Raw genomic sequence first — 20,836 nt, 5'->3', positions numbered from 1 at the left:
TATGGGCCAACCCTAATTACAGTTTGGACCGTCATGAAAAAGCTTCCGCTCTGACATCAAATACAAAGTCATTTTGGTACAAAGGCTTTCATTTTTCCTTTGTTTCAGATGCCAGCACAGCAGAAGGAGCGGAGGACCGAGGAGGAAACGACGTAAAGATAACAGGATTTAGAAAGAGCTGGCAGAGAGAGAGAGAATTGGACAGAGACAATAGTGGAGACAAATATGGCACAGCGAGACAAGGAGACGGACAAAAATGAACAAAAAATGGAAACATGATAAGGATGATGGATGTAGAGAGAAAAAACCACAGCCACTCGTCAGACCAGTGGAAATGCCATTAAGTTTGGATGTGGATGAAGCGCAAAGAGATGAAGCAGATCAGAACAATGAGACAAATAGAGATAATTCACAAACTTCATAAGCTAATTCTCCCAGTTCCCACTTTAGCAGCCTACATCAGTCACGCAGTATGTATGTATATAATTTTGAGGGGACTTCAAAAGTGTTTTCCTTACTCTGTCAGTTAAAGTTAACAATGGTGTATTCTATGTTGTAGTGGAGAGGAGCTTGACACACCCACACCCATGTCTGTGCACTTTCCAGAGTGTATGTGAGAGAGAGAGAGTGTGTGTGTGTGTGTGTGTGTGTGTGTGTTGGATATTTTTGGGCCGGTTATTCTGATGACATTGATGGTATGTGATGGTGATAACAGTTTATGCTCATGCGTGTGTGACAAAGAAAGTTGGCGCGTGTGTGTGTTCCTGTTTGTCAGTAGATTGGACAGACAGTTTATACTGCAGATCCTGTGCAGGTGAGGATGTATGTGTGTCAGTCAGTGTATTTAGAGACTGTGTGTTTATGTGGGTGTGTTTCTGTATATGTCGCTTTTCTCCAACATAATATCCGCTTCTGCCTTTGTACTTTGCCTCCAAATTTGTCTCTGTTTTGTCTTCAAGAATGGACATTTAACGGTTGAGAGAAGGATGACGAATGTCTGTCTCATTGTTGTGCTTTGACTGACATTTTTCACTCTTGTCAATTTGAAGCAAACGTAAAAGCAAAATGATCTCATATTTTGACAGAGTATAATTAAAAAATGAGACAAAATAATCTAAAAACATCAAATCTGATTTGTTACTTATTCCAAGAATTCTCAGTAAACCGCTTCTGTTTTACATGCTACATGTCAGCCTTGTAAAATCCTTAGCTAGTAAGAGGTCGAAGTTCACAGACACAGTGCCCTCACAGTATATACTTGTCATCATCATGGAAGGAAAAGAACAGCCACAAAAAAGGAGAGAATTTATCTATTCCTGGATTTTAGACTTCAATCGTTGTTCCTATTTTTTGTTGTTTCATTTCTCATCATAAGGTGATCTGGGATCTTTCTATGAAAATCCCCACCTATTCTATCACTCATGCACAAACCCACATATACACACACAGACTCACACACACACACACACACACACACACACACACACACACACACACACACACACACACACACACACACACACGAAACAATTTGCCTGACTTACTGTAATCCAGGAAAACATATTTGTTACTGTAAATCTCCCGGCATAGCCTTTTTTTATTGTCTGTTTCTGTCTAAACCTTCTCCTTTTTCTTTATCTCCTTACACCCACCTGTCTCAATTACTTACCAACTTGTCTTTACCTCTCTCATATCTAAGATAGACAGATTTAAGATTCGTGCAGAGAAAAAAACACACCCCCTGACATCAAACCGACACACACACACACACACACACACACACACACACATTATCCTCACACCAACATCTCAGGCCAAGTTCTTGACAACAGACTCCCAGTAGTCTCTGCCTCCTCCACAGCTTTATAATTGACCTTCTGTGTGTCTGGCCATCTGTGTGACTCCAGTCGCCCTGTTTGAACATATTCACTGTGACTGCCGCTCACTGGTCCCTCTCCACTTATTTTCTTTGCCCTTGCTTTCTCCTTTTCTGTCTGCTTATCCTTTCAAACCCTACAGGCCTAAATGGAGATGACAGTATCGTTCAATTTCTCCATACAGCACAAACTCTGCTCTCTCTCCTCTCTCCTCTGACAGAAAAATTCACTGCAGTGCTGTGCAGTCATGTTTCCATTCTGACTACTAAGAGGGCCAAAAACTGGAATATCAAACATAAGAAAATAACTTTCTTTATTATAAACACAGCATTACTAATAGTTATCAAGCACAGAGGCCTCAGTGTCGTCCTGACTGTACTTACCAAACTCCCGGACACAAATACAAATAAAGCAGTGAACAGCGGTAAAGGGTAATTTTGTTTACTTCTCTTAGAATTTAATCTGCAGGAAGCTGCTAATGTTGATGATGATAATGGTCCTGATGCTGACGACCTTGATGATAATGATTATGTTGATGAAGATGCACTGTGCCTCTGCAGCACAAAGTCATCTGACATCTGCACACAGTAGACCAACAGCGCCCCTGTGTGGCGAGGACTGAAAAGTCAAGCTGAGAGAACATCGTGCTGTTAAGTTTAAAGCAGGATTCACATACAGGCTGAGCACAGTTTTCTTACATGTTTTCCTGTTATGAAATTATTTACAAACAGAGCACTACATACGATGTTTTGGATTCATGGGAAATTAGATTAGTTATACTGAAAGTTTTTATTTAAGCGTTTTGACGACATTTTTATACAACTGAGATTCCGTTGACTAAAAAAATCTATTAATCTATTATCTCAGGTCACTTTTCAGGAACTCAGTTTTACTTTTTTAAAATTACCTGGTGTTGCTGAACAATTACAATCTAGTGGTATGCTAATTTATTTTTTCAAAAGCTTACCATTAATGCAATTTTTAAACCAAAGAAAGGGCGTTTAAAGGCTTTTTATGTAAAACCTTCATATTGCTCTAAGGATAGCTTTTATTATCAAATAAGATTCAGTCTGTCACGTTTTATTCCTGTAATTTAATGTAGCCTATTTACTGAAAAATGCATCAAAGACGATGATGGCGATGGTGACAGCCCATTGGTGCGTTTGACTTCATGCGGCGCTGCGCAGCGCTGACTTAACGTGATGCATGCCGGACTTTAAATAAGGCAGCTGGTTAGAAATTGTGTCCGACTTTCACCCGCGCTACAAAACGTCACCATGTCACATGACATTAAAACCTCGCGGGAGCAAGGCGGCTGCAGTTGCTTTTCCCCGGCTGCACCAAGTTGGAACCACACTTTTGCCTGGTCTCGCGGCATTATTCTTTGCAAATGCCGCGAGATCAATCATTGATCTCAGCTCACAGTAAGCTCTCGCAGGTAGAATGTGTCCGACTTGACGGCGCCGTTTTTATTCCCCGCCCCTGCAGTCACCTGCAGCTCTCGTTAGACTATGAAGTCGTGAAAATAATCCACCAAATATTTAGTAGGACTTGATGGAAGAATTATAAAATAAACTGTGATTGAGCTTTTTCATGTTTTGTTACATATATTCCCCTTTCTGCACAACAAATGTCAAATGCACTATTATCCAAATGTTTATAAGTCTGTAAGCATGTGGTTGTGTGTGGTTGTGTGGTTGTGAGTGTGTGTGTGTGTGTGTGTGTGTGTGTGTGCTGCAGTATGACAGATCTCTACATGATCATAAATGTGGATGAATGTCTGCTGGTGGAACAGAATGAGATAAAGATGGATTGAACTCATCGCGGAAAACCAGGAGCAGACGGGCCGATCCATCTTCCACCAACCGGTGTGTGTGTGGTCATACTGTACACTTCCAAAGTTAGAAGAGAAAGCACATGTATAAACAAAAAGCATTCAGACATGTATTTATTTATCTTTGTTTGACTATGTCACCATTAACTATCATTCATCACTGTTTTTCATCAGCAGAAATACAGCACAACACTGTGCTCTCTCATATGACCTGTGAAATCTCACCAACATAATATGTAAACTGTGAATCAGAAAAAAAAGGTTACAGCAGCAATTAACAGCAACAATTACACTCTGCACTAAATAGCTGACTCTGTAGTACCTTGGAAAGTCCAATGAGAGGCAGCACCGCAGCACTACAGAGTACTACAGCTGCTCTGTGAGAGGATCAACAGACTTATGAAATGAAAGATAAAGATGAAGTTCTAAATTCAGCACTGACAATTGTGTTCTCAGTGTCAGGAGCTGTCCTTTGATGTAATTCAACATGAACATACATATACATCTGTAATACTCTGGGCAATACATATCAGCATGAGTTTCTAGACTGAATTATAAGACTGATGCTTTACCTCAAAATTTTAAAAGTCTCCAACATCATCAGGCTTATTTTCTCAGACTTTAGAAAGCTCCTCCAGAAGGACAGAAAACCTAATATAAAAGGTTGAGCGGCACTCCACATTATGAGTAAAGTGAACCTGATGTGTAAAATTATCTCTTAGTGCTTAGGCTGTTTGCAGGCTGTGACTATCTTGGCAAATGTGATAATGAAAAAATCCATTAGTTACTAACTGCTTCATATTATATAATATCATGAACATTATTATTGTAGACAGGGCACTATTTTGACAGTGAATGTGTCAATGTATAATTTTGCGCTAACAGGAAATGATGCACCCAAAGACATTAATCAAACTGTGGTTGTATCCAAAGTCACTCCCTATTTAGGGAGATTTATTCACTACATAGGTCCTCAAAAATTCCCACAATGGAAGAGCAATAAGTAGTATAAGAAGATTTTATAATACCAAATTACCATTATGCAACTGAACAGCTGTCAGTGATTACATTAATTATGCTGATTCATTATTACAAATCTCAATTCACTGCTCACTATAAATTAAACCAGTGAGTGTCTATTACATAGAGAGTAGTGAATGAGTAAATGAGGGAGTGATTTTAGACACAGCTTAAGATTTTAGTGTAACTGTAAACTCTAAACCATTACAAATATCAAACAAAAATAACCCCCTCAGGATTCATTAGTTTTTGTAATTCATTTTCAGAGCTGCTGCTGGAGCATTCATTCCACCATCCTAAAGATGGATACTATTGTGCACCACGGCATAACAGTCCACATTATTATTCCAATCCATTAACAGTGGACTCAAATTTAAGCAATTCTCCAGGCACGTAATTTTGCCCTTTCCCCCAGTGTGAACACAATACTATACAAAAACATGGTTTAAATAAGCAGATATGCAGAATTCATATTGAACAAAGTTATACACTTATCAGAGCATGGTATTGTAAAGGCACATATTCAACAAACGCTTACATATTCAATGAAAATGATTTAAGAAAGCTACATAACTAAAACTAAAGGCAAGATTTACCTTATCAGAAAACTTTTAATGGATAGGCTCTTCACTGCAAAGCTCTTCCAAAAGCAATTTGGATCGTAGAGTAACGTGATTTTGAAAAAAGCAATCTCCACAAAACAACTGCAGTGAATAATAGCCAGAGCAGGAGCAGTAACTTATCAGGATGTGACTACCTCTTTTCTGAGTGGGTACCTACTGTTAGTGGTTTAAATGTTATTCCACTAAGTGAAGATTTATACTGGAGTTGCCAAATGGGAGAAATAACAAGGGAGAGAGAAGAAGAGAAGGTGAAAGGAAGGTCAGGGAGGTAAAGGAGGGGGGACAAAAATGGAGGGAACTGGAAGTCACACAAGAACCAGTGTGGTGAAATGAGCACCACCCACCAACCACATGTTGGTAAATTTAGGCTGAGTCTGTCTATTTCACCAGTCACTCAGGAAGGTGATAAATTGCAGTTTTGAAGCATGATCTCTTTGAAACCCAGTACCTGCACTAATTGCATCTCAAATAGCAACCGCTCGGAGATGTTTTCTAGCTGACCCTACTCCCTTATTAACTTCACGACAGTAAAGGTCAGTAAGATGAATTCCCCCCTTCAGGGTCATTGGGTTTTAGGCTGAACAGTATCAGTAACTGTGATTATCTACGTCGCTTTTCTATCTAAGCATTTCAGCATTTCTTCATGCTGTTGTCTGTTACCCTTTAGCTTTTTACCTAGCTGAACCTTTGTTCACTTTGTTTTCACTCAGCACTGCACTCCGGCTGGTGTTCTCTCAACCCTGTTTTGTTTTTCCTGGGCTGGCAGAGGTTTTGACTGACAGATAAGTCCTGTGGCTAGGTCAGTGCATTGCTCCCGGTCTCATATCTGTTCGGTTGTCTTCCAGTTCCTGCTGGTGATTCTCATTGTTTTCATCCTTCGCCTAGCCCTCTGTACTGGCTACCTCTTTACATCTATTTAGTTTTCTTCCCTTGCTGGCACCTCAACCAGCTAGCGTGTCATCTGCTTTACTGCTGGCCATTACCAGAACAGCAAATACACATCCATCTGCTTTACGGGGCTCTGTTGAGATCTTAAATAAAGCTGGCATATAGGTTATATAACCTATACCTACAGAGAGTGGAAGTGACAGAACGATGCAATTTCACCAAAACCTGACATTCTTGCAGTTGTGTGTTTTCAAAGATTAAAATTTGATTTAAGCTTTTCAGTCTGACCCATCTGCGTACATTGATGCCAGAACACAATACTAACTGCCAACAAGCTGTGTTTTTGGCTTCATTAATAATAATGGTTATAATATGTTTCAATAAACAATGAAAATTAAGTCTTAAAAGCTAACCTGTACAAGGAGATTATGATCTGCCACATTCTCCATTAGTAAGCAGTGTCCTTGAACAGGACCTGAAGCCTTGCATGCTCACTCAGCGTTAAGTTGCCCTGGATGAAAGCATCAGCTAAATATTAAGTGGAAAATGTGACAGCAGGTTACCTCTTTGGAGGTAGTGATTAGTGATTAGCTTTCTTTTATCGCAACCAAAAACAAATCAGTGACTGAAAGCAATCACAAAACCTCATGCAGTCATTAACATATGCAGAAAAAGTGATTGTGGTCATCTGTTAAGGCTGCCACACAGTGTTTTTTTAACTCCAGCTCTGCCAAGGTCAAACCAATGTCACGGTGCTTATCAATCACTGGAAATAGGGAAATCTCACTTGCTCTTTAGAAATGAAAATGGCGATAGATGTAATTGGAAACGGAGTAAATGACGTTATCACACAAACAAACTGGTTTTCGAGGGCATGTCCCCTTTATCCATTTAATTCCCCCTGTCCTTGTGTGTGTTCACTGTCTTTACATGAGTGCATCTGTGTGTGCAGTGTCTGTTACTTAGCTTATAGTGATGTGCATCCAGGTCTGTGTAATGCAGGCCAATGTGCTGAGTCTCAGAAGATCAGATCATCACCAAAATTAACACCTGAAAACCTCCATTTACATTAACATGTGTCCAGAGGTTAGGTTCAACATGCATATATTTCTTCCAGATTTGTCATTTTCCCAATAATGCTTACCCCATAGAAAAATAGAAAAATACACACCTGAATAGAATATGGGCGTTAACACTTAAGTATGGGCAAGTATCAGTCGACGCTGGTGCGATAATCAACTTTTAAAGATGCATAACTTTCTCAGTGCCTGGGAGACGTGGTTAAAAAGGAACATGAGGGGAATAACTTTGCATTAGAGATGAGGAAATACGGTCCTGCTAGCAAAGGCAATACAGTATTTCAATTCCCTGAGGTGAGTGTGAATGAAATGCAGACACATATAAAATGCGAATGCAGGGTGTGAGCGAAACAGAGCCCTGGAGGATAGATTTAAGGGTCTAACTTTAAGTTTCCCTGTAGCACCAAATTAACACTAAATATCTGTAGTTGGCTGACAGGGTTGATCAATAGTTAATAATTATTTTGTTTAGGAAAATTCAGATTTTGATCCCCATTCACCTCTTGAAAGGAGTGCCGAATGACCTGTCAAGAAGCAGCTTGACAGATTATGTTAAAACATGTAGCATAGCTTTATCCAGAAAAGAGAAGAGGCTGCAGGTGGAGTGGAGAATAGTTTGAGGAACCATGAATTGAGAGGTGAAAAATGTAACTGCTAATAGGGTTGCAACAAACAATTATCTATATTATCTTGTAAGTGGAAATTCATTCTCAACCTTGGGGAAACATATCTATGGCAAATATTCTAAATGCAAGGTCCAGTTATTTAGCTTCCCACAGCCTTCTTTCCATATACAGTGGGTACGGAAAGTATTCAGACCCCTTTAAATTTTTCACATTTTGTTTCATTGCAGCCATTTTCGAAAAATCAAAAAAGTTCATTTTATTTCTCAGTAATGTACACTCAGCACCCCATCTTGACAGAAAAAAACAGAAATGTAGAAATTTTTGCAAATTTATTAAAAAAGAAAAACTGAAATATCACATGGTCATAAGTATTCAGACCCTTTGCTCAGTATTTAGTAGAAGCACCCTTTTGATCTAATACAGCCATGAGTCGTTTTGGGAAAGATGCAACAAGTTTTTCACATCTGGATTTGGGTATCCTCTGCCATTCCTCCTTGCAGGTCCTCTCCAGTTCTGTCAGGTTGGATGGTAAACGTTGGTGGACAGCCATTTTCAGGTCTCTCCAGAGATGCTCAATTGGGTTTAAGTCAGGGCTCTGGCTGGGCCATTCAAGAACAGCCACGGAGTTGTTGTGGAGCCACTCCTTCGTTATTTTAGCGGTGTGCTTAGGGTCATTGTCTTGTTGGAAGGTAAACCTTCGGCCCAGTCTGAGGTCCAGAGCACTCTGGAAAAGGTTTTCGTCCAGGATATCCCTGTACTTGGCCGCATTCATCTTTCCCTCGATTGCAACCAGTCGTCCTGTCCCTGCAGCTGAAAAACACCCCCACAGCATGATGCTGCCACCACCATGCTTCACTGTTGAGACTGTATTGGACAGGTGATGAGCAGTGCCTGGTTTTCTCCACACATACCGCTTAGAATTAAGGCCAAAAAGTTCCATCTTGGTCTCATCAGTCCAGAGGATCTTATTTATCACCATCTTGGAGTCCTTCAGGTGTTTTTTAGCAAACTCCATGCGGGCTTTCATGTGTCTTGCACTGAGGAGAGGCTTCCGTCGGGCCACTCTGCCATAAAGCCCCGACTGGTGGATTGCTACAGTGATGGTTGACTTACTACAACTTTCTCCCATCTCCCGACTGCATCTCTGGAGCTCAGCCACAGTGACCTTTGGGTTCTTCTTTACCTCTCTCACCAAGGCTCTTCTCCCCCGATAGCTCAGTTTGGCCGGACGGCCAGCTCTAGGAAGGGTTCTGGTCGTCCCAAACGTCTTCCATTTGAGGATTATGGAGGCCACTGTGCTCTTAGGAACCTTAAGTGCGGCAGAAATTTTTTTGTAACCTTGGCCAGATCTGTGCCTTGCCACAATTCTGTCTCTGAGCTCTTCAGGCAGTTCCTTTGACCTCATGATTCTCATTTGCTCTGACATGCACTGTGAGCTGTAAGGTCTTATATAGACAGGTGTGTGGCTTTCCTAATCAAGTCCAATCAGTATAATCAAACACAGCTGGACTCAAATGAAGGTGTAGGACCATCTCAAGGATGATCAGAAGAAATAGACAGCACCTGAGTTAAATATGAGTGTCACGGCAAAGGGTCTGAATACTTATGACCATGTGATATTTCAGTTTTTCTTTTTTAATAAATTTGCAAAAATTTCTACATTTCTGTTTTTTTCTGTCAAGATGGGGTGCTGAGTGTACATTACTGAGAAATAAAATGAACTTTGTTGATTTTTGGAAAATGGCTGCAATGAAACAAAGAGTGAAAAATTTAAAGGGGTCTGAATACTTTCTGTACCCACTGTATATCCCCCATGTACATCAACCTGGTATCACGTAAACAATCAAGTACAAAACGTTGTGGATGACATGCACATAATAAGACGACTGGGGGGTGCAATTAAATCTCCTGGAAGAGTAAATTTAATTTACCTTACATTTTGAATATTTACCACATATTTTTCATTGTTGATTAATTAAATTTTTGTTCTTGCTGTTCTCATAGCAATTACTCTTTTAGTCTATAACATATTAGAAAATAGTGAAAAATGTCCTTGATAGTCCCGAATCCCAAGGTGAGCTTGTGATAGAAAACAGAAAAGCAAAAATCCTCACATTTGAGAAACTAAAACCAGCAAATGTTTGGTGTTTTTTTTTTTTATATATTTTGTTTCTGTGGAGTTGTGAAACTGTATCTCAATCTGGAAGTATTTACTCAGATTAGTACAAATGATTTGTACATGTGCATACTCAAAGAATGATTTAAATAATTGCATAATAATAATTGTTCAAGTTCACCCCAGGTAAAACTCTTTTAATCCTGCCATCTCTGAGACCTGCAAATGTGTGAGGTAACCTATTTTCTTTGCCCTGAACTGAGACTCCCAGGCTAACGCTGCGTATACCAGACTGTGTACCGCTCTGCTTCTCCAGCGTACATCAACAGATAGCAGGAAAAAAAAACACTAAAGCATGCTAAATATAAACATTTTATTAAATTAGTTTATTACTAATTGAAAAGCATCAGACATTAACAGCAGTGACATTTTTAACATGAATGAGGCTGTGAATGAACGGAAAAGAAAAAACACACACACACAGGCAATAAAAGAAACAATATTTACTTGGTGAAGTTCACTGATAAATATCTTTTCTACTTCCCTTAAGTTAAAATCTCTCAGGCCTCAGTTTTATAAACAGAAAGGTCAGAGGCCAAAGTCACGTACAGTTCCCATGGAAACTGATTGACAGGTCTCTTGACTTTGTCCTGCTGACCTCTGCTCTCCTTGATCATCAGCCGGATGTCCTCGTCATCGAGGATACGGATGAGGTCGCCGTCGGGGTCGCGGTAGTTCAGGGCGATGTCGTCCTTCTTGAAGATGTTCCTGAAGAGAAACCAAAACAGAATGACTTCAGACTCTTGGTGTACTCAGACATTTTAACTCCCGTGACATGTGTCCCTTTTTTACTTTTAATTATTTGAGCATAATACATCACAGCAGTCGGACTCAAGTTTAAGCAAGATTAAAGTAAATAAATTAGAATGACTTTTTTTCCACTCGTTCTGCTAGAAATGGAAAAGCATGAGAGACCTATTGGAAAGCAGTTTTCAACATTTTAAACATCTTTGAAAACACATGTAGACCAAAAAGACAGAAAGGGATAAGTAGCGATAACCTCTGATTTTGAAAAAAAGATTCATGCTACTAATCATGCTCATTTTAGATGGAGGTTTAAAAAGTTGTTTAGTTGTTTATGGCAAGTGCACCAAAAGCTTATTCAGTCCTCTGAGGACAATTAAAGATACAAAACCTAGGACTTAATTGAATCTCACTAGCAAAGATGATGACGACAAAACACACCAAAGCACATATCACCGTTTTTTTGCCAAGGCAGAGCCACCAACCAACCCAAACAGAACTAAAGCGAGGAGGGGGCAGAGGAGGAAGAGTGGACAGACCCTACCGAACAATCACCAGGAGATGTTAAGCCCACAGGCAGCTGTTAGCATCTCAGATACCCCCCTGTCAGATGAATGTGTCTCTATTGTCAAAAGGACTTTGCACCCACTCACCAATCTGACCTATTCAAAACAAAAACAGATATTTTCCATTTCTACCACAGTATGCACCTACAAGCATGGTAACACCAGAATCCAGTTAGATCCACAACCACCATAAAGCTAAGGCAAAAATAAATGCAACCAGTTTCTAAATAAAGGCTAAAAAAGTTCATGGCAGTACAGACCAAATAAAATGAAGCAGATCATTAACAACTATCGGAAAATCATAGAAAGCGATCCACTTCTTAATTATGTCTTTCTATCTGCACCAGCTGTCAGTTTCAGAGGAGCACCAACTATAAAGAGACAAGTTGGTCCATAGCCATCTACCAGGAGACAAAAAAGGCGCCGCATCGCAGACCACAAGGCTTTTTCAAGTGGTAGATGTAACCACTGTGACACAATGCAACAAACTGACAACTTCAAGGATGTGCACTCAAATAAACGTCTACTATAAAAAAAAGATTCATTAAATTCAACAGAACTCATGGAGCATACCGCCTACAATGCCCATGTGGTTATTTCTAAGAGGGAAGAACAAAAAGAAAACTAAAAGCAAGTCACCCCCTCCCCTTAAATCCCTTTACACTCCCCAGTCATCTCTCTCCTCACTGCAGGTAACCAACTTGTTGTTGTGAAGTATTGGAAGCTACACTGAAAAATCACCTTTATTGTATCATTGTATGTCTATTGTTCAGCTCTGACACCACAGCTAGCATATACATATATATCATTTTACTTTATATGAGTATTTTTCTATGAAATCAACATTTTATATGAATGTTTGTGAATACTTGATGCTATTGATTGTGTATGATGGATTTGCTAACATTAAAGACATTGATGCCTTGTTAGAATCTACCTAATTATGTACACCGACTTTCTTGAATGCACCTGTGACAATTATCTACTGCTACTCTGATTGCCTGGCAGCTGACACCATCCTTGTTATATCTGTGAGGTGTGGTTTGTTTTTTGATGCCCTGAAGAAGACTGTGAGTTAAGCCCATTTATTAAAGGCTTTTTAATTTTTGCAAAGAAATGTGCCTTGGTATTTTTTTCTTATGACTTATTGAACACAAAGCAAAGAACAAATTATAACCTCTTTCTTTTTTGGTCTAATTTATTTGATTTCTATTCCTATTTTATTTCGTCTTACTTTTATTTGTTTTGTAAGGATTTGTATTTTAGTGTTGCTGTTATTTTATTATTATCGTGTAGGGGTACATATCCAAACTGTTACACTGTATGTTTCTTTTATATTGAGTGTTTTTCATTTTTATTTTAGCAGCAAAGAAGACATTATAAGGCTGCACCATACATTTAGCAAAGGAAATCACTGCCCCCACAAGGCCTTTGTTGATATGTTAAAGTTTAATTAAAATTTAGCTGTGAGAATTATCACCAAGAAAACATGTGCTGGACCAAAGGGAATGGGTAATTTGTGCAGATATGAAGTTTGACAACTTTACCACCTTCTCTATTCACATTATGTTTTGCATAAACAGACAGTAATGTTTGTCCTCCGGAATTAATAGAGAGACATGGACAAAAACAGAAATAGAGAGACATAGATTTTATGAGGTTTTCTACAGGATTCCTGGAGGCACAACATTAGGAAGAAATACATCTGATGAAGGACATGCAAGAAATATTTAAAGTCGGTTCCTGCCACCAGCAATAAAAGGACAGATGGCATTTTCTCTTTAGAGGACATACATTTCTAATCTGAGCCATGCAGAAACATACTTTAGTAGTAGTATGGTCACAATGTATACAATTACATACTATGCATACTCAAACATGAAAATAGCGTTATTCAGTTCAGCAAATATTTCTAGGTGGTGAGGGTAGTATCACCAATCCTCTCTCTTCTTACTTACTATGTCCTCATACCTCCACCATCACCCTCTTCTCCACCATTCTCTGCAACCCCCACCCCCTCCCTTTATCTGTGCAAAGTAATATTAAAACTCAAGACCAGGGTCTCATCCATCCTACTCCAGGGCACAATAGGCCTGAACACAGAAAAACAATAATGAGCAGATCCGCGGAAGAAATTAACTGATTATGAATGGGGATGGCTAATCACCATAGTGCTCACCTATCTAAATTACCAGATAATGAGAGATAGAGGGAGAGAGAATGAGAGCGAAAAAGACAGAAGAACAGATATGATAGTGTAATGAGCATATGCATTCAGTGATGGTGATGGTGGTGCTGTGGGAGAGGGCTGGGGAGGGAGGCGGAGGTCCCGCAGAAAACTAATTTGACGAGCGATGATGATTGGCAACTGGCAATTTGCAGGTTTGCAGTGCACAGCATGTAAATATGCTTGCCCTCAGGGCAGGCCAGTGAATTAATGGACCCATCCTTATTTTATTCTGGAATTAACACAAAAAAATACTGAAAGAGTGAAATGCTGAAAGCATGGTGACAAAGGTCATCTGTACATCTCCAGAAGAAACACTAAATGAGGAAATCTGCTCTGCTGTGCAAAGATCGTAGAACATGCTTTAATTTGTAATTTAAATGACAATGACATGGTGACAAAGGTCATCTGTACATCTCCAGAAGAAACACTAAATGAGGAAATCTGCTCTGCTGTGCAAAGATCGTAGAACATGCTTTAATTTGTAATTTAAATGACCTTCTCTTAAAGTCTAATTTATTAAAATGACTTTCATAAAACATGCCACAAATGGTTTACAAAACAGAGGTCAAACATCACAAGTCACATTTTGTGCTTTTTCACTGATGTAATTTTGACAAAAAGAACAAGAATTAGGAAACTGGGAAAAGGCTTACGTAACATTGTTAACGTTTTTATGATGCGAAATTATGAAGGTTTTCATCACAAAAATAGTGTAACTGTCACATGCTCCACTGCCTTCAATTCAAGCCTTCGTTTAATACTGCATGTCAGCTTTATGTTCCATTATCACATTTTTTGGAAGGCGTTGTAATTCACTCACAGGTGTGAGGTAGCATACAATCATTTCCCCCTCCGCAGCCAAACAACAGTGAGCTCTTAACACCCACAAAATGGATCCTCACATGTCTCTCAATCACAGATTCCCGCATGGGTGTAAATTAAATAAAAACAGGACATACAACACACACTAAATGTCCATCACATCCTTTGTTTCTCCCTAAAATGAGCTATACCGCTACTGAAAAAAATGATATCAAGTTATAGGTTTGAGGTTTGTGGTCTAGATTTTGGTATACACTTACCTCATACGAGACAGTAGATCCTTGTACGTCGGCTGGATAGTGAGGTCCTCTTGCACACACACATCTCTGTAAGAAGGAACAATCAAGCAGATTTACAAAATTTAGACCAGCCTGAAATATTCTAAAGGTGTAATTGCCAGATATGTAGCAATAAGTAGAACAAGTTCACTCAATAAAAGATTTACTGTTTGAATTAAGAAAATCCAAAACATATCTGAAGGCTATTAAGATTGTGAAAATCCCTCCCCACAGTCGAACTGCTTTATGCACAGCATTCATAATAACACTGCTGCATTGTTGCATTTGTTATTTTTATTAACACGAGCTATTGAGGAATATGAGTACCCCTGCTGTGGAGTGATTCACTTTTGATTTTGTTGACTCAAAAATCCCTTTAATTTCAGAGGGAAACAAAAAAAAGCATTCAAACCTTTACATATTACAACAAGTTACAATCTAAAAAAGGCCCTTTAGTGCTGGTTGACTAAAACTGTACAGCAGATCATGAAGTCTGAAGTCTGGGGTGCTGCGTTACCCTTAACTTACTTTTCGCTACAATCCTGTCCCGTTAATGACGTCTATACAGTAGAAAGTTCAAGTGGATGCATGGTGACCAAAAACACAAGCATGAAATCCCTCATCTTTTCACATTTTCAACTTATCCAAAGAGTCAGACATATTATGTGAACCTGACACTCAAAACACTTTTTACCTCTTCAAATCAGAATGTCCAATTCTGCATTACAATTAAATTACAAAAAAAGAATCAGATCCACCTAACAATAGACATCCTGTTAACTCATCACTATCAAGTTATTAATTACTCTCATTTCCACACACATATACTCAGACACCCTTCTGAACAGACCTGGTGTCGACTCCAGATTGGGTGAGCAGGAAGCAGCGCAGACAGCTGTAGGTGTTGCCTTCACCCTCAACTTCTGGGTCACTCTCTGGGAGGGGCTTGATGATCTTCACAAAAGATTGTGGGAAAATACCTGTTTGATTGTTCACTGTGCCCTGAAGAGAAGACAGGAGGACGGAAGAGGGAAGAGGAGAGAACAGAAGATAAGAGAAGAAGGATAAAGAGGTGATGAGATACAACATATGGGTGTCATTCCAGAGGATGGAGTGATAAGGGACTGATGTGAGGATGAGATGGGTTGATGATTTAAAGAATAGAAACACAAGAAAGCAGCATGGACGTGCATCTAGAGAGACATTTTCCAGGCTAATTAGCCTGTTCTTAATATCCTGCTGATGTTACAAGCACTCAACACTACAACAAAGCCTTTTGACTACACCCCTGGTGTCTTTGCTTGTGTGTGTGAATCTGCAAAAACACACACACGGCAGCACAAGGCAGTTTTGTATAAAAACAGCCATGTGATCAGGCAGGGGTAAAATAAATTCATATTTGAAAGAACAGTTTAAGCATACAAAAACCTTCCTGTGAACTGGAGCTACAGCAGAGGGGTTAGTTTCTCATTTCTACAGCTTCATCAGTTAGGTTATCATATGCACAGTTTACTGAGTTTAAATTTACACCTTTAAAGTCTTGGGTTTTGGCCACACGTCACATAGGCTGCTCATCAAATAGAAAGTCTCAGATTTTCTCTGGGAACCCACAAACTGTTCAAGTTTCTCTCCACTGGTGTGTTTAAAACATTTACCTTGATGCACCAGTCTGCCAGTTGGATTTGTCACGTTTTCCACCCACAGCCGCTCTGTCTACTGACTAAATCAAAGGCACTCAGTCAACTTTTCACAAGTTGTAAGTGTTGCATTAACCTCATCCACCCCAAAAAACAAAACGCTTACGCTAGCATGGATGCAAAGTTGCCAAAAAAGAACAACAACATAAGAGTTTTGCAGTGTTGAACAAGGTTATCATTATCAGTCTTTTCTGTTACAATTTTTAGATATCTCTAGAAAGCCAGGGGCAGTATGAGTGCATCGTCCTCCCCCTCCATTTTGATTTTCACTCTCTCTCCCACCACATCAGCTTCCACCTCCTCCCTCTCTCCCACTCACCCACTCCCGGCTTCTTTCTCAACACCTTAAACATTTTTAAACAACTCATTCCCTGACCTTTCTTTAAGTACTTTGTGACACTGCAGATTGTCTATGACAATAATTTGAAGGCACCAATGTTCCAGTGTTACATTTTTATGTTGAGCAGCTAATTAAAATGTCCCACATCCCATTTTTGGACGACGACAGTGACTTACACGTGACAGTTGCAGTGTATAATCAGGACATTTTGTTCATTAAGTAATTGTTCCTTTAAAGGAAACTGGAGCAGGGCACCTCAAATCACAACGGTGGAGCTACTTTGTGGTCACTGCACTCAGCTGCTGCAATGTAGGGATGTTATGATTTTTAATAGTTGTTTTTAATTTTAATTTAAATTAACAGTTTGAAGGACTTGTGAAGAGACTGTTTTGTGTGTTTCCGTTCCTGCTTATTTTAAACATTTGGCAAGGTAAAGATAATAATACAAAAGATCATCAAAAAATCATTAAATAAAGCAAAATGGAAAATATACTTCATTGTCATCCTAAAACAAATGACAGTGACCTACTGCTATAACAGCCTCCAGCCTTTCTACAATATGTTATGGCCTGGCTGCAGGGATCTGCTCAGCATTAGTGTGGTCGGCCACTGATGTTGAGTGAACAGGCCTTGGTGAACGGTGGCATTCCTGTTCATCCCATAAGTCAGGTTTCTGTGCGGACCAAGGGTGGTCTGTGTGGTCTCTCATAGACATGGGTAGTTAACAGTTTACTTCATGCAGACCCTCGTGGCCACACAGATACAGAAACTATAAACTCCATATACTTCTGGCCATCTTTTGGAAGAGAAGAAGAGGACGTGGTCGTGCAGCCACTCATTAAGGTATCAACGCAATCTCCCTCAATTCTCCTCATTCTGTTTTCATTCGCTATGAACTCAGTCCCTCACTTTTCATCTCTTTCCCTCCATCTCTCTCTCGCTCTCCTCTCTGCCTCTCTCTTTTGTCCGTCTCTGTCTTTGCCTCCCTCCGATTGTTTGCTTGCTTGCTTGATTGATTGCTTGATTGATTGATTTTATTTATGGACTATATAATATATATATTTCTAACATAGTCCTAAATGTTAGAAGACAAAGGAAACCCAACGAGGCACAAGACATTCCTAATAAAACATAAAAACTAAACAACTCAATCCTGATATCCCAAGGAACATCACTGTATTTATAGAAAAATAATTCCCCCATCAAAAAACAAGAATAGCTAAAACAACAATGTAATTTCATTATACATCTGTTATTCTGATCCATAAAAAAGTCAGTAACCTCATTTCTATAAGCCCCTCTCGTAAAAACTGCTCTCTTTTTCTCTCTTCTTGGCTTTTGGTCTCCTCTCCCCTTCCACCTATTCTATCTATCTTTTCCATCCCCCCCTCTCATTCTCATGTGTCTTTCACTGCCTTCCACTCTCCCACTCTTTCCCTCCCTTTCTCCTTCTCTACCTCACTCTCCCCTCCCTCTCTCACTCTCCTACTCTCTCTCTCTCTCTCTTCGTTCTTACCTCCAGCCAGTCTGCGTTGACTCGTTGCAGCAGAAAGATCACCTCTCCCCTCTTCAGGTTCAACTCCGTCTTGTTGTTGCCGCGAAAGTCAAACATCACCTGGGACACACACACACACACACACACACACGTCAGTGAGAGGAGTGAAGAACGACAGGAGAGAGACGGACACACTCAACAAAGAGAGAAGAGACGGTGAGAGCGGAAAGGTAAGACTTAACACACTTTTTGCTAATAGAGAACAATGTGTGAGTTAATAAGTGAGACAAAGAGTGAGGCAGAAGAGATGCAATTTCTTTTTCAGTTTGGAAAAACATTAAGATTTGTGAGAAAATTATCGAATTTATACACAAAAGGAGTGAAGTTTGGAGCGTAAGAAGAACCGTGTGCATGTGCATGTACATGGGTGTTATTGTGCGAGAGAGAGACAGAGAGTGAAGGGATGCGAGAGAAGACAAGGATGAATTTATCTACTTGAAGAAGTAAAGATTTGGAAGAAAGAGCACTGATACGAAAAGGAGCGAACCTGTGAGATGTGAGTGTGTGTGTGAGAGAGAGAGACAGAAAGACAGAGAGAGAGAGAGAGAGAGAGAGAGAGAGAGAGTCAGAGAGAGTGAAAAAAAAGCAAGAAACAAGAGATGTAAGAGAAGGATCATTTCATGTGTTCAGTTATGCAGCTGTTTTATGTCTGTGTTTGTGTGGAACTAATAACATATTTAATAGCAATATGTTTAACAGTATTGGGAAATCCGTGTTAAGTGTTTGAAAGTGTGAGTAAGTCATGATTGTTTGCATCATCATGTAGATCATTTTCTGAAATGTATGTTATCTAACACTTGACTCATCGATTACTGATTGACCATTTCAGCACTACATTCATGCATGCAGAAATGTGTTTACACAAAATGTACTGTACTGGCTAGGATAGTTAGGTATTTTTGCATCTCTGAGTGTGTGTGTATGTGTGAGTGTATGTCTGTGGGCGATGAAGTAAAAAAACATGTAGAGGAGTTTGCAAAACTGGTACAGCCTAAGGAGATGCCACGCTGCAATGCGAGAGTGAGTGTGTGTGTGAGAGTGAGGAGGTTTGATGCTCAACCACCCTGGTTAGCATCAGTGTGGCTGGAATAAAAGCATGCCAGAGTTGAATTTGCATTTGAAGTAGAACTCAGTAGAGTCATTACCAATGCTTTAAACCTTTTACAGTCCTTTTGCAAAGACACTCCTCAAACAGACAGGTGATAAAGTAGCTTATTACACAAACACACACACACACACACACACACACACACATATAGAAGCACAAAAGCATTCCCAAATGCAATACAATAATATTTTCACTGTGTAATGACAAAAAACCTTGGACCTAAAGCAAGTACACACTCAAAAAGAGACAAAAAAAGAAAGAAAGAAAGAAAGAAAAATTATATTGGACTAAGAAATTGGGGAGCGTATTACAGCCACAGTAGGAGAGCAATCACTAGAGATGGTAACACTAAAAGAGAGATGGAGACTCAGAAGAGGTACAGTGAGACCAAAAAAGAACGAGGAGCGGTTAAAGCAGTGGGAGGGAGGTGAAGAAGAAGAGGAGGAGGTGGTGGTGGTGGTGGTGGTGGTGGTGGATGAGGTGGAAGAGGAGGAGAGAAGAAAAGTTAAACAGAGGTGCAGGGCTGTAGAGGGCTGGTAGCTGTTTTCATGTGGTTGTTTCATAGCGAGTGACTCTGTGTGATAATCCTCACAGGACAGTGAGTTCATAGGTGTCATTTACGCTGGAGACGCTGGGTACATGTCCCCACCATATTTTGTAATGGCCATCACTTTTTGAAAGTATTAGTAAAAATTGAAAATAGCTTGCACCAAGAAATGTTAACTAACAAATGAAAATGCTTTGAGAAGGTTTATTTGCACATTAAGAAAACATGCAATGCAATTAAAAATTAACAAAATACACCGTAAATTGGAGCAGAAAAATGTCTCCAGAATACAGGAAATTACGAATTTGATGCTCAACCCCCCCCCCCCCCACCACTCATATACTTATCAAATAAAATTCAAAAGAGTGTAAAAAATGTTGTCATGCATCGTCACGTCTCATAACCCAAATGTATCATCACACCCCTTATCTGAGCCCTTATGTCCCCACCACTTGCACAGTGAGTGATGAGTGAGTGAGTGAGGTGAGTGAGTGAGTGAGTGATGAGTGTGAAAGAACGTTTGCCGTCTTATAGTGGTCAACCAATATGGATTTTTTCAATGGCTGATGCTGATATTTAGAGAGCAGGGTGGCCAAGGCTGATATATAATGCCATTATCAAAACAAAGAAAAGTCATGTTTAATTCCATTAATCATGGAGAGTAAAATCTAATATACAAGGTTATCTTAGCCATTAAAGTGTTGTTTTAGATTAGAATAGAAAAATACATTTGGTTATGTCGTAGATTTCAGAACATGTAAGGGAGAGTGGGGTACAGTTTGTCTGAAGTAACAGAATTCAACTGCATTATTCTCTGCTGTATAAA

The 20,836-nt window shown here is 39.6% G+C and overlaps 2 protein-coding genes across 2 annotated transcripts in view; both read right to left on the bottom strand.

Moving 5' to 3' along the window:
- LOC119898138 (B-cell receptor CD22-like) overlaps positions 1 to 20,836 on the bottom strand; it is a 509,835-nt gene that overhangs the window by 45,694 nt on the left and 443,305 nt on the right. The gene's annotated exons all lie outside the window — the stretch shown is intronic.
- On the bottom strand, positions 10,552 to 18,650 carry LOC119898793 (neutrophil cytosol factor 4-like). The gene is made up of 4 exons (XM_038713029.1): positions 18,317 to 18,650; positions 15,614 to 15,765; positions 14,746 to 14,811; positions 10,552 to 10,831 (listed from the first exon to the last, which is right to left on the bottom strand). The coding sequence occupies exons 1-4, from the start codon at positions 18,410 to 18,412 to the stop codon at positions 10,624 to 10,626; spliced, it is 522 nt and encodes a 173-aa protein (XP_038568957.1). The 5' UTR covers positions 18,413 to 18,650; the 3' UTR covers positions 10,552 to 10,623.

Source organism: Micropterus salmoides, unplaced genomic scaffold, assembly GCF_014851395.1.
Source record: "Micropterus salmoides isolate LMB-PRFRI ecotype aquatic unplaced genomic scaffold, ASM1485139v1 Ms_hic_scaffold_1, whole genome shotgun sequence".
NCBI lineage: Eukaryota > Metazoa > Chordata > Actinopteri > Centrarchiformes > Centrarchidae > Micropterus > Micropterus salmoides.
Note: the sequence above shows the minus strand (reverse complement) of the source record. Positions and strands in the feature narration are given on the sequence as shown.

Bases quoted from the DNA above. Each gene is read 5' to 3' on its own strand.
- LOC119898793 (XM_038713029.1), bottom strand. From the start codon at position 18,412: ATGTTTGACTTTCGCGGCAACAACAAGACGGAGTTGAACCTGAAGAGG. The intron at 15,766-18,316 runs GTAAGAACGAAG...TCTTCTCTTCAG, and splicing joins TCAACGCAGACTGGCTGGAG to GGCACAGTGAACAATCAAAC. The intron at 10,832-14,745 runs GTAAGTGTATAC...GTTTCTCTTCAG, and splicing joins GATCTACTGTCTCGTATGAG to GAACATCTTCAAGAAGGACG.